The following is a 14,361-nucleotide window of genomic DNA, read 5'->3' on the forward strand; positions in this document are numbered from 1 at the left end:
TTTATTTTTCTGAATTCCTTCCTTCCATTTTCTTTTGGCTTATTTTTGAGCTTCCTATGCTAAATGCTTATTTATTATGTTCAGTCTTTTTATTTTCTATGTATTTTCCTCCGAGTATCTCTTTGACCATTTCTTTAACTAGACAGTGTTCTTTCTATTATTTATTTCTTAATAGTCTATCATTTTAGTTTTAGTCCTCTTTAATCTAAGAATTATTTAGAAGTGCTTTTAGAATTTTCCAAGTGGTTGAGATGCGTTTGATGTTTATATGAATATGTGTTAGTTTTTCTAGCCTTTTGGTTTTTCTGTCTGGTTTTCTTCATTGTCCTAGGCAATTGTGACTTAAAGGTTTTCAACTTCTAGGAATTGTTTTTTGTGATTGAACACATGGTTAGTTTTTGCAAATCTTGCATTGAATGTTTAGAAGTATATTTCTGGTTTTTTGACCACAGCAATTTCTCTCAGTGTGTATTTATAAAATCAAATGCGATACCTTTGTGATTCAGACTTTCCATATTGTTAAATTTGTTTTTTTCCGTTGATTTCTAAGAGAAAGAGTTATTAAAGTCATCCACCAAGATAGGGCTTTGACAAATCTTTTTGCACCCTTTATGAATTTCTTTAGAGAAATCTTACTTTATTGAAATATAATTTGCTTACAATAAAATGCACAAATTTTAAGTGTAAAGTTCGATGACTTTTGACAAGTGCATATGCTTATATAATTACCACTCCAATGACGGTACAGAACATCTCTATCGCCCTAGAAAATTCCTTTGTGTTCCTCTGTCAGTCTCCCACCCAGACCACTGATGATTTTCATCACCAAAGCTTAGTTTTGCCTGTTGAGAACTTTATTTAAATTAAATCAGACAGCGTATCTTCTTGTGTCTGTCTTTGTCTGTTCCATGTCATGATTTTGAGACTTACCCATGTTGTATCAGTAGTTTATTCATTTTCACTGCTAAGGAGTATACCTAGTTCTGGTTGTTTTTGTTTTGTTTTTTTTTCCTACTTGATGTATAAAGTTTTGAAACTGTTTTATCTTATTTGGGAAAAGGATACTTTAGATTCTGTTCATATCCTCCTGTTGGCAAAAGACATCTGGTCTGTAGTTACATGGGGAAAATATATCCAAGCACCCTGAGTTTTATGCCTGCTTATTAGCTGTCTACACTGATAACAAGTGAGAGAACAAGAGAGAAGACAGATGGTTTGTAGAGCTTTGCTGACTTCCTAAATGGCTCCCTGGCACCGTTACTCTGGCCTCTGCCTCCCTGTGAGAGCTGTGATGGCAGTGCAGGCGGAAATGCCCTGGGTCATTAAGATGGCTCTGAGAGACGGAGGAGGCCACCATCCTGGGCCCCCGCTGTGCGGGGCACCCAGGGTGGAAGCCAGTCACAGACTTGCCCTTGTCAGAGACTCGCTGCCACAGAGCCACTTGAACTCTAGTGATTCAGTATTTAAAGAGTTTAAGTAGAGGTAAGGAATAGTTGCTTAGAGGAAAATACTGATTCATATTCAATGATATAGAAATGAATTATGCAGTTTTGTTAATTATGTATGGTTGAGCCTTCTTGTTCTTTCTTCTCTCTACTTTTTGGTTCCTTTTTGTTGCTCAATAGTTCCTTTGACAATAGGCAGAGGAAATGAAATTCCATTTGCTTTTAGTAGTTATAAAAGGGCTGTGTGTGTATGTGTGTGTGTGTGTACGGCGGGAGAATGAAACTTTTCTTAAACAAAAACACTTTTACGTGGGAGGCACTCTGTAGCTGTGTAACTTGAGGCAAGTCACTTCATATACCCAAACCTTAGTCTCCTCACTGGCAGAGTGAGCCAAATGCCTACATGCTCATCTCACAAGACTCTTCACAGGATTTACACAAATAACATAATTTAGACAAAAGTACTTTGTAAATATTAAAGTTCTATTGAAATATATATATATATATATACACACACCTATATATATATACATATATATATATATACACACACACCTAGATTTCACTTTTATATTTATATCTGTTTTATTCTTTCTTTTTCCTTAAAGAAAGGTATTTGATTCTTAGCTGCAGAGGCACAATAGATTATTCCTGAAATATCATATGTGACATTTTAAAATCCATTTAAGAAGCCAGCCATTATAAAGTAATCTAATCATTAAAATGTGCTACCTTAAAAAAAAAAAAGCCAAAACCAAAAAACAAAAGTACCACACAACTACTTAGAGAAGATTGTTTAAAGGAACCCCATTGTGAACACATTGTAAAGTATGGAGCACAGAGCTGGGGAGTCAGGAGTACCTGGATCCTAGTCCTAGTTGGTTTTTTGATCCAGGTATGTTGTAGGAGCTCTCTTTTTGTCTTAGTTTTCTCATTTAGAAAATGTGGAAAATAATTTGTATTCCATCATAGGAGTACTGTGTTATTGTTATTATTATTATTATTTTACTAAAGTGATTTATGACCATTTATATTAGTTTCTCTGTGAATCCAGATTTCCACATATTGGGCTTGCTTTAAATTATATCCACTTAAGGCATGTATTCAATTCTATTTTTGGAAAAGAACTGAGATATTGTTGTCTTCTACTATAACTATACAATCTTTGCAAAATCATTTCTTAACAATTTCAAAGGAATGGAGAGTAGTCCATTTAGTTACACAGTTTATGCCATCGTTCCATTAGAAGCTAAATGACAAGAGTGAGGGTACAGTGACATCAATTGTTAAGGCCTGTACATTATTCATTTAACATCTGCTGTTGGTTCTCTTTTTCCCTGTGGGGGAATAAATTACAACACATCAGCACATTTTTCATGCTTTGTGTTTAAGCGTTTAAACTTCATTTATTGTATTATTAATATTATTTCATTTCTGCTTATTTGGCAGCCCCTGAAGTTATCAATGCCCACGACTATAGCCAACAGTGTGACATTTGGAGCATAGGTGTCATAATGTACACTCTGTAAGTAGCCTGCTAAATGTACAGTTTAAAATGAATGGGTAGTCTCTAACAATAGACCAGAATTACATATATTTTATTTTATTATTATTATTATTTATTTTATTTTATTTTATTATTTTTTTAAAAGATTTTATTTATTTATTCATGAGAGACCAGAGATAGAGAGGAGAGATACAGGCAGAGGGAGAAGCCGGCTCCCTGCAGGGAGCCTGATGCGAGACTCATTCCAGGACCCTGGGATCACAACCTGAGCCTGGGTGGCTCAACCACTGAGCCACCCAGGGGCCCCCAATTTTAAATTAAAACTTGACAATATTGTTTTTAAAAAGTGACTGAAAAAACAATTCGGAAGCCATTCTGAAATCTCTCTTGTTAGTCGTCAGCTACCTCCGTTAGATATTTTTTAGTACTACAAATTTTATAACATAAAGGTTTGCATTTTATTGACCTATAAATGCTGCAGTACATGGTATAATCTGAGCAAAAACTTGCTTAACACCTCTCTGATCCTTTGCTCCAGACCAAAAAGGCTTTTGTATTTTCTTGAATGATTCACTTATAGCCCATCGGGTAGAGAGAGTGCTGGGACCTGGCACTTAGCTGCCCTGTGGACAGGACATATGTGAGGAGTGAGCACTAACTAGACAGGTGTTCAGCCCACGATCCAGAAAATACTCTACAGTTCCCAATCCTCTTATTGCTACTGAAAACATTGCTGTTTCTGGCTCTTCCTCCTGTCTCATTCTCAAGATTCCATCAAACTCCATGTCCTATTAATTTTTCCTTTGCAGTGTTCTCACCTATTTCTTCATTTCTCTTCACTTGTATGATTTCTCCTTATGATCCATTTTCTAAAACATTACAATGTCTGTCTGACTGTTCCCCCTGCCTCTGGTTTCCTTCCCCAGTTCATCCTTCACATTGCTGTCAGGTTTGTCTTTCTAAATCACAAATCTGATTGTACTACTACTTTTCTGATTCACAACCTCTGATAATTCTCCCTGGTTATAGAAAAATATCAGAACATCCCATCATGGCATGACAGCAAATCTTTCATGCCCTAGCCCCAGAATGCCTTTCCAGTCGTGGGCTAGCTGTGCATTCCCATGCGCCTACCATATGCCGTAGCCACTCTAGGCCACTCTTTATGATTCATATATGCAGCATCACATGTCTCTGGGTCTTTGCCCATGCAGTTCCTTGTGCTTACAATGTTTTTTTACATCTCTACTAACCTTTCTCCTGGGTCCTTCAGCTCAAACATCAACGCCTTCTGTTTCCCTAACTTGTATCTACCCCAATAGAGTTACTGCATTCATTATGTATATCCATTCCCACACTCCACAGAGGATTTAAAGCAACATACAAAAATGCATGCAAAACAATAACATTGAAAGAAAAACAATAGTATTTCATCAGAAAAGTGTGCACCTGTGTGAATTTGATAGAATTGTTCATTTTCCTGTATTCTCATAACACTTTTTAAAACTAGATTATACTATTGTAATATAATTATTAGAGTATGTATTTTTTTTCTGTTTTTGTTTTCCTTGTTCTAAATTCCATGAAGGACAGAGATCTTATATTATTCCTCTCTCCATCCTTAGTATCTGGTACAATAGTAGACATGTAGTCAGTGCACAATATATGTTTGTTAAATTGAATTAAAGCGAATTGTCTAAGAGGTGTTCTGAAAAGTTAGTGGCTATTGTTCTGCCTCTTGGTGAGCATGAACATTTTTATGCTGATGCAACATTAGTTTTATGGTCATGTTGAAGATTTCACTGTGCACTACCTCTTCCAGATCATTTCTAAATATTGACATCACAGTAGTTACATTTTCACAGTGCTGTGAAATGGAATACACAGGCAGTAGAAATTGGAAGATGTGATTGTAGCTGTAACTCAGATGGCCAACACACATTGCTGCTTAGATTGCATAAAGTATAAACGTAGTCACAAAGTTTTTGATCATTATTTTATGCTAATTAGCATCATACTGTAAAAATTCTGAGCCTTAGTTTTTAATTAAAAATATCACTATTTTAAATTAGTGTTTTATACTTGTAAGAATTTCCAGACAAGTCAGACATAATATATGTAATCTATTATTACACAATTCATGTGGTGTCTGCTGCCTGCTTAGTTTGAATTTGTTGTTAAAGAAAGTGATAGTGTAGTACATATCTAAAATTTTTTCTCCTTCTTAAAGATATAATTTTAATTTTTCTGCTTCAGAGCGTGGCTGCATATCATCCTAATGACATCTTTTTTCCCTTACAGTAGTCTCTTACTTAGCTAATCAGTGCCTATTCATTAATTTGCCTGAGCCTGGTGTTCTTATAGATAATTTCTTTCACCAAGAGCACAAACATATTACCTTCTCCAAGGGGGTTATTTTCTTGTTTATCAGTTACCCCTGATTCATTTCTGCTTAATTGAACAATGATAACATACTTTCTCAAGGTGAAATTAACATAAATACTCTTCACGGGTACTATCCTCTGCTGTTGTGATTCCTATGACACAGGCAACAGAAAATAATAGAAAGGCTTTAAAAGGCATTTTTCATGTCTTGGATTCCCTTTTCTGGATGTGAAGAAAATTGCTGTCATAAAATTTCATATGCTGCTGATTGACCAACCATTAGATACATTTTGTGTAAGTAAAATTGCAAAGGACAGAAAAAAAGTGGGATTTTTAAAACATAGCCCTTAAGCTATGGTTGCATACTTGTCAGGCAATGCAGGAGCAGCTAAGAAATTGGTGAATGTGCATATCATTGGTTGTTAACAGACTCAATGAGCTGGACTTTTGCTGGTGCATACTTGTTACAATAGATAGTAATTGTCCATAAGACCATTTTTTCTGTTTTTTTTTCTATTGCATTTTAAAACTGAACACTACAGGCAAATAAGATCACAGAGAGGAGGTTCAGAATGAGCTGGAGAAATGAAAAGTATTAAAAAAGGAGAGTGCAGAACAAGTTGATAACTACTGATCTCTTAACAAGAAGCTATTGCAAATGAAAAGCTCTGTTTTCTAGCCTACTTTGACAAGGATGAAAACAACTTTTTTTCCCTAGGAAATTAGCATTGTCATTCTCATTATCATGTAAAATATTTATCAAATTTAAATTAATTCAAAAAATGTTCATGGCAAAGATTTTTAAAAGAATTTAAAAATAGAACTTTAAAAATCAGGAAAAAATCTAACTGCTAGGAGACTTGGAGGTCATTATACTTATTTACATAATAGGCTTTTGGGAAGTATAATGGAATTATGCCAATTTATTCTTTCAGTAATAAAGTGGAAAAATAGAATCCTGAGAGTTGAAGAACAGACATACAGTGTTGCCTCTGTAATGAGTCCAGGTCCAGCTTCTGTCTGGTTGTCATTGGGAAAATCTGATTGTTGACTACAGGGTTGTACTCAGCTGTTGGGGTTGACATAAAGATGATGGCTAACATTTGTTGAGAATGTACTATAAGGAATTGAACTCAACTTTTAAGTAAGTTCTTGTAGTTTTAGACTGGATTACTTACTGAAGGAGAGGTTTGCCATGCTCTTTGTAAAATATAGTACAATACTTACTCTAAAAAAAGATTTTATTTATTTATTTATTTATTTATTTATTTATTTATTTATTTATTTATTTGAGAGACAGTGTGTATTTATTTATTTGAGAGACAGTGAGTAGGGTAGGGGCAGAGGGGGAGGGAGAGGGACAAGCAAACTCCACACTCAGTGCGAAGCCAGTCTCTGGGCTCAATCTCATGACCCTGAGATCATCATCACCTGAGCTGATATCAAGTCAGACACTTAGTGGACTGAGCCACCCAGGCACCCCAATACAATATTTCCTTTTAAAAGATTGTCAAGACACGCAGTCTCTGATTTATAGAATGTACATCAAGCCCGTGTTTACTTTATATATACTGCCAGTGGTTTTACTGATGTTGGTCATTACATATGCTCAGCTTTTCTTCCAGACGGAAGGGTCAAATCATCATCATCATCTGATTTTCTTCATGCAGATTGTCTTCATTTTGTATACCATTTTTTTAAGAGTTGTGGCCATTTTAATGGATTTTTTGTTTTGAATCAGAGCCTTTAGTCCCCAGGGTTATTCTTGGTTTATTCTTACTAACATTGGTGTAATATTTTACCACACATAAAGTCGTTCCATGGTCATTTGACTCTGAAAACTCTCCTTGGACTCTGATAACTCAGTATATTTCCCCTTAAGTTCAGTTTGAATTATGTAACTTAAGCATTGCTTTACCTTTGCTCATGTTGAAGTGTATCTTCACTATTATTTGTGTACTTAAAATCATACTCCAGCTTGTATTTTAGTCCTATTTAAGCTTAGTTTTCCCCATCTGGAAGACCTTTGGGTCATTTGCAAATCTGGAGATTTCAACGTATATAAGGGCCTATCACTGATCTTGCAAAACCCTTCTGCTTCCATTTCTACATCCAGAGAGATGCCCACCTCTAGATCTCTTTTACTTAAATTTGAAGCACCACTACTTCCAAGTTCTAAGGAAACTTAATTTTTGATAGCCTCATTTTGATTATTAAAAAATCTAAACAAAATGATTGCCTTTATTGTAGATTATGTGGAGAACCACCCTTTTTGGCAACCTCAGAAGAGAAGCTTTTTGAGCTAATAAGAAAGGGAGAACTACATTTTGAAGATCCACTCTGGGATTCCATAAGTGATTGTGGTAATTATAGATCTATTATTATTTACTAAGGCAAATGTACATAAGAAACTTGGCCAGTAATTTAAATACTCTAAATCTCTATTTTGTCATTAAATTTACTCATAGAAATAAACACTATTTACTTGTAGAAATAGTGATCTCTTCACTATGGTTGTAGTCAAAACTTCCAACAAAAACAGAAAAATATATAGTAAAAGTTGAAGGGGAAATTTCTGATCATCCTGCTCATTTTTGCTGTAGAACATAAACCAGCTAATCCAGGCAATGAGATCTCACCTTAGGTCCAAAACTTTATTAGCCATTTTTTTCTGATGATTTTTATTATATAGTTGGAATCTTCCCCTCATGTCATATAGATCTAATCCTAAATAAAGTGGAAAGTAAATGGTATTAATTATAGCTAAGATTTTCAGGATTTTCCCTTATTTGCAGCTAAAAGTGTTTTGAAACAGCTTATGAAAGTAGATCCTGCTCACAGAATCACAGCAAAGGAACTACTAGATAACCAATGGATAACGGTAAGTTACAGGATTACTTCTTTTTTTTCTTTTTTGACATGCTACCATTGTTTTATTTTTATTTGGTCTTATAGTTTATATACAGTCTTTAAAACAGTCCATTAGTTTCATCTTCTGACAAGTTAAAAAAATTATTGAGTCAACACATTTCTGAAATGGGTATTTTAAAACTATTACCACAATTGTTTATATATGTTTATAGAGGTTTGAATGAACTCTGTTTTGCTCCATGCCATGAGGGTATCAAGTCTGGTAGAAGAGAGCTGAGAAATGCCCATTATGAAAACTGTAATATTGAAACAGTCTGTATATTAAGTGATGTAAAGCCCTGGAACAGTCCACTACTCTTTCAACTCTTTGGATGCAAGGAATCTTAGGGGACTGAGAAAAACCAAGATTTTCTAAGTGGCTGTGACCTGGCCTGAAATCTTGAGTAATTACCCATTTACATATTGCTTCCTCCCATCAGACTAACTGCCTTCAGCATAGACCCTATGTCTTACTGAGTTTTGTATTCCTGTACCAGAACATTACCTGGCCACATAGGACCCTTGGAAGAAGCTGCTACTTACCTTTCAATACTTATCCTCTTTTTGTTCTCTGGTAATGAGGATCCTTGCTTGTAGCTGGAAACACTGCTGTTTAGTCTTCCTTGCTGGTTAGCCCCGGTTTTTGTTAATTATCATGATGGCCGAAATAGGAGCAATTTTTGGAAAGTGCCCTTAAATGGAGAGAGTACGGCATTCCACAGGTCCATCTCCTTTCCTGGCGAATGGAATGTAGATGTGATGGCTGGAGTTTGATTAGCCATATTAGACCATAAAGTGGAATCCGTAAACTGAGGATGGTAGAGCAACAAGATGCGAAGATCCAGGGCTCTTAGCTCACAGAGCTGCCATGCCAGCCCTTGACTGCCTACCTCCAGACCTTTTCAAGTGAATAGCAAACAACTTCTGTCATCCTTAGGACATGTAAAAATATAATATTGAGCCTAATACCAATTAATACTCAAATAATTGCTGAATGAATGATTCAATAAATAAATACATCTGTAAGTATCTTTAAAAAAGCCCAAGAGGGGCACCTGTAGTGGCTCAATCACTTAAGCATCTGCCTTTAGCTCAGGTCAAGATCACAGCGTACTGGGATAGAGCCTTGCATCAGGCTCCCTGCTCAGAAGGGGTCTGCTTCTTCCTCTCCTCCCTACTCATGCTCTCTCTCTCATGCTATCTCTGTCAGTATCTCTGTCTCTCTCTCTCTCTCTCTGAAATAAATAAAATCTTTAAAAAAAAGGCCAAGAGCTGAGATTGGATATTTCTAAAGACACATTTTTAAGCATTATTCATCTATGAAAAAATTGTTGTACATCTATTATTTGCTAGACACTGTGCTAGGTACTGGAGATATCTGATATGCTTACATTGCGTGGCATTGTTGCAAGATAATGGTGGCTTGGACAGGGTGGTAGCAGCAGAATTGGAGAGTAATAAATGCAGTATGTTTTTTAGGTACAATCGACTTGGTGGTGGCTTAGATGATAAGTGAGGATAAGGGAGGAATCAAGGACGACCTCCAGATTTTGCTGTAATGCCTGGTCAGGCCATGGTGGTGCCATTTACTGAGATGTGGAATGCTGTGGGAAAAACAGGGTTTTTTTCCTGGGTGGAGGGTGGTGGATTAAGAGTTCCATACTAGATATGCAAAGTCTGAGATGCCTATGTGGCATCCAAGTGGAGATATTAAATAGATAACTGAATATATGAGTCTGCAACTAGAGAAGTCCAAGCTGGAGATATAAATTTGGGAATCATGAGCATATAGATGCCATGTAAAGTCAATGTGCTGAAGAGATACAATGGGAAGAAAATACAGACAGAAAGGAGAAGAGGCCCCAGCACCCAGAAGACGAGAAGCCACCAGTGGGGGCTGAGAAGGGATGGACGATGTGGAGAGAAGAAAACCAGAGGAGTGGTACCAGTGAAGTTAGGTGAGAAGAATGTTTGAGAAAGTGAGAGCAATCAGCTCACAGGTAAATGCTGCTGAGAGGTCAAGATGAAATGAAGAGTTTCCATTAGACGGGCCAACAGGGAGGATGATGGTGGCATTGAAGGTCCAGGTAAATTTAGATACATATCAGAAACTTATAGTGATATCACTCCTGTTTTCAAGTCTCTTGTTTTACTTTGGAAATTTCTAATCATTTTTCTGAATTATATTTTTTCCTTCAAGGGCTAAAAAACCAGTCTTCACTGGAAGCTGGGTTATATCTGCCCTCTTCTGTGAATGTGTTGATCTCTGAAATGATTCTGTGCAATAAGTATTTCTGGCCTAAAGTAATTGTGCAAATGAGCTAGCAGCTAGATCATTGCAAAACTTTTCTGAGTAGATTTGTAGTACAGCAAAATCAAAAACTGTAAAACAGATGGTGTGCCTTAGAAATCTATCTCTTTTCAGCATCACACAACATTCGGGTTTGGCCATTTAATTATTTGTTTTCTAATTAGTACAACTTTATTTCTGGCTTTGGTCATTTTTCCAGAAGTCTCCATTTTTGAGCCTCTGTAACATTTGTCTCTATGTAGTCTTTGCCAAATGGATAGAGAAGTGACAGATAGCGTGTACTATATCGGACTACCCTAAGGAGTTCAGTGTATGAAGTTTAGAATACTGGCATTTTATAAACTTCTGAAAGGCAAAACTCTTTTCTTCCTAACCACTTGAAGTCTTCCTGTAATTCCTATCCTCTGTTTGAAATAATCTAAAAAGAATATGTTACTTCTCTCAGTACCTGGCTGCTTTATAACTAGAGCTTATCTTTTGCGATATCTAACATGTAGTGACATTTTTTCAAAGAGCTTTATTGGATAAAAAGTTTTTATGGTTCAGCCTATGTATTGTGCATTTTGAAATATGGTATATACCTGAAAAGTGTTCTGAGAAAAATAGAGTTCCTCTATGTACATTTAAGTGAATGGAACTTAAAATAAACACATTTGTCATCCTGATTTCAAAAGTTGAAGATTAGATGTAAGGAAAACCAGCCAAAAAGTGACTTTCCTACAAAGGAAGAGTTTGATGATGACTCCCATTGCCAGGAGTGTGCCTGTGATCCTCTTGTGTCTGTTTCTTCCTTTCTGTCCTCTTTCGTCTCAACAGTGGCTCAGGAGCTTACTTCATCCTATTATTATTTTTTAATTTAAATTCAATTTGCCAACTTATTCTATCTTATTAGGCAATTACAGTTGCTTCTTGGTCCCCTCAAGACAACTAACACCAAGAATTTGCATGTTTAACAAGTTTCCTAGATATTTTTAATGCTTCCTTATATTTAAGAACCCAGCTATAAATTAAGGAAACATTTTTCTTCTATGGCTGTTCTAAAGTAGTTTCCAGATCTGAGTTCTGTTGGTTCTATTCATACATTCAGTAATTCTTTTGACAGATTTTGTCTGTGTGTGTGCCTACCAAGTTGTACTAGGTAATAAATAAAATATCATTAAAGACATATAGGATATGGTCTCTGATATAAGGAACTTATGACCTGGTAAGGGAGACAGGCTATGTAGAAGATACAATGCAGAGAAGATGATAAATGACATAAGAAATTGCCAAATGACCAGAGAGATGGAGGCAAGCAGGTATAACATCAGGAAGTTCAATCTGACTGACAGAGAAAATGCTTGAAGGAAAGAGGTGGAAAATACATTCCTTTTCCTTAAAAATGGAAAGAGAATTGTGAGGAACCTGAATACCAGGCTAAAAAGCTGTAACTTGCTGTCATAGAACAATATACACTCTTTGAAATGAAGGAAATTATTGTTGTAGTGCATCAGTCTTGCAAGGGGGCTTATTTTAAATGGGATAGCAGTCATTTAAATATCTTTATTGATTTTACAAGTATCTTTGGATTTTTAATCCATCAGGCATTCTAGTGGTCCAAAAAAGTGAATAAAACAAGGTCTTTCCCCTTAAGTAATTTACCACAAAGTACAAGGTACTTTAGTTTATGGTCACACTTTTAGAAGGCACTTTTCATCAAGGCATGGGGTCTGATCTCAGAACGGTCTTTCCTAGTGTGTGAACAAGGCCCTTCTTCCTTAATTTACAAGTTATTATCTGAGTTTTGTTCGTTAGCTTTTGACCATTAACCTTAACATACACTTTCTATACAAGAGAATGAAACTTTTTTTTTTCTAAAAGATTTTATTTGTTTTTTCATGAGACACACAGAGAGAGAGAGAGAGAGAGAGAGAGGCAGAGACACAGGCAGAGGGAGAAGCAGGCTCCATGCAGCGAGCCCGACATGGGACTCAATCCCAGGTCTCCAGGATCACACCCTGGGCCAAAGGCGGTGCTAAACCACTGAGCCACTGGGGCTGCCCGAGAATGAAACTTTTCTGATGCCTAGTTGTTAGGCACTTTTTCCAACTGTATATTTTCATCCTAAATATATTAAGACTCTTATTTTATTATAGTTATTCTTAAATTGTGAATTATCATATGTGTATGAATACATCAAGTTCCTATTTAATGAAGGTTTCTATAAAAATTATATTACAAAGAAACCCAAGAGCCAGGAACCTTAGGGATTTATTCCATATTCAGTGATTCATAGACTTAATAATCCAATAAATATTTACTGAATAACTACAATGTGCTGTGGAAGACACAGGAATGAGTCTGGCATAGTCCCTGCCCACAGATTGTGCATAGACTAGTAGAAGGTTTAAGTGAAAATATAGGCAGTGAATATAATATATAAAATACACTATATATAATATATAATAATGTGTTCTATAAATATACAAATATACTCTATTTTATATATTTTTATATATAAAGTGATATATGCTATAATACAGTGTGATAATGTGTACTATATAGTGCCATATAATGTGGTACTGTATAATTTAGCAATAGTACTAGATTTTCAAGAAGAGAGCTATCATTCCCTTTAGAGAATTATGAAAACTACTTAAAGTGAAGGTAATATGTGATCTGGCTCAAAGAGTGGATAAAAGTTGAAAGCAGTGTTACAGTCATGGTAAGAAGGATGGGGATTCTAGATTGGAAGAACTTTACAAAGATATATAGATTAAAAATGTACAATATATTCAGAGAATATGAAGTATATTAGTAATTCTGTTTTTCTAGAACCATAGAAGACATGTAGGGAAGTAGTAGAAAATTAAACTGTAAAGGCAGGTTAGAACTATCTTACTCTAGACCTTGACTTATCTGGAGGAGACTTTATATTCAGCTTGTTCGATGATGCTACTGGAAGGCACTGAAGGACCCTGATCACAGGTGAATCTATGCAAGTTTTTCCTTTGTCCCTCTGACCCTTACAGAGTGATTTGGGTAGACTTGAATGAGTTCTGTGGGTTAGATTCTGAGGAGAGAACACCTATTCTAATGGAGTGTCCTAGCTGAGAGAGTAAGAAGCTGGAAAAGCCCTAAGAATAAATTTTTTAAAAAATATTTTATTTATTTATTCATGAGACACATACACACACACACACAGAGAGAGAGAGAGAGAGAGAGGCAGAGACACAGGCAGAGGGAGAAGCAGGCTCCATGCAGGGACTTGATCCGGGGTCTCCAGGATCACACCCTGGGCTGAAGGCAGTGCTAAACCACTGAGCCAGCCGGGCTGCCCCCTAGGAATAAATTTGAGTTGAAGGTCTTGAGGGAGCCTTACACACATGGCAGAAACAGGATCTTGTTGGGGAGATAGTAAACTAGGAGTCAGGGTCTGAGTGGAAGCAGGATGGGTACTGGAGCAGGTTGGGGATAAGTAGCAAGTGTCTGAGACTCCTTGCAGCTCAGCTCCATCAGTTAGTAGCCTGGTAGATGTATTGCTGGCAAGAAAGAACTTCAGGAAGAATAATCTGACAACAGTGTATGTGGTGCATCTTGCTTGGTGGCAAACAACAGCCGGAGCTTTGGGGTGCCTGGGTAGCTCAGTCAGTTGAGCATCTGATTCTTGATTTTAGATCAGGACATGATCTCAGGGTCATGGGATTGAGTCCTGAGTTGGGCTCCACACCCAGTGGGGAGTCTGCTTGAGATTCTCTGTCTTCTCCCTCCTCCCCTCCCCACCATGTGCACATGCATACTTGTGCACTCTCCCTCTCTCTCTC

The 14,361-nt window shown here is 36.4% G+C and overlaps 1 protein-coding gene across 7 annotated transcripts in view; it reads left to right on the top strand.

Annotated features, from left to right (window-relative positions):
* The window catches only part of STK33 (serine/threonine kinase 33), a 147,178-nt gene that overhangs the window by 103,913 nt on the left and 28,904 nt on the right, over positions 1 to 14,361 (top strand). For all 7 annotated transcript variants that reach the window (XR_012015598.1, XM_072794168.1, XM_072794171.1 and 4 more), the window contains 3 exons: positions 2,895 to 2,970; positions 7,588 to 7,700; positions 8,133 to 8,218. Coding sequence is in view for 6 of the 7 variants with exons in the window: in XM_072794168.1 (XP_072650269.1) it covers positions 2,895 to 2,970; positions 7,588 to 7,700; positions 8,133 to 8,218 (275 nt within the window). In the remaining variant the exon portion in view is untranslated. The remainder of the gene's footprint in view (positions 1 to 2,894; positions 2,971 to 7,587; positions 7,701 to 8,132; positions 8,219 to 14,361) is intronic.

The sequence above is a fragment of the Canis lupus genome, chromosome 23, assembly GCF_048164855.1.
Source record: "Canis lupus baileyi chromosome 23, mCanLup2.hap1, whole genome shotgun sequence".
Taxonomy (NCBI): Eukaryota; Metazoa; Chordata; class Mammalia; order Carnivora; family Canidae; genus Canis; species Canis lupus.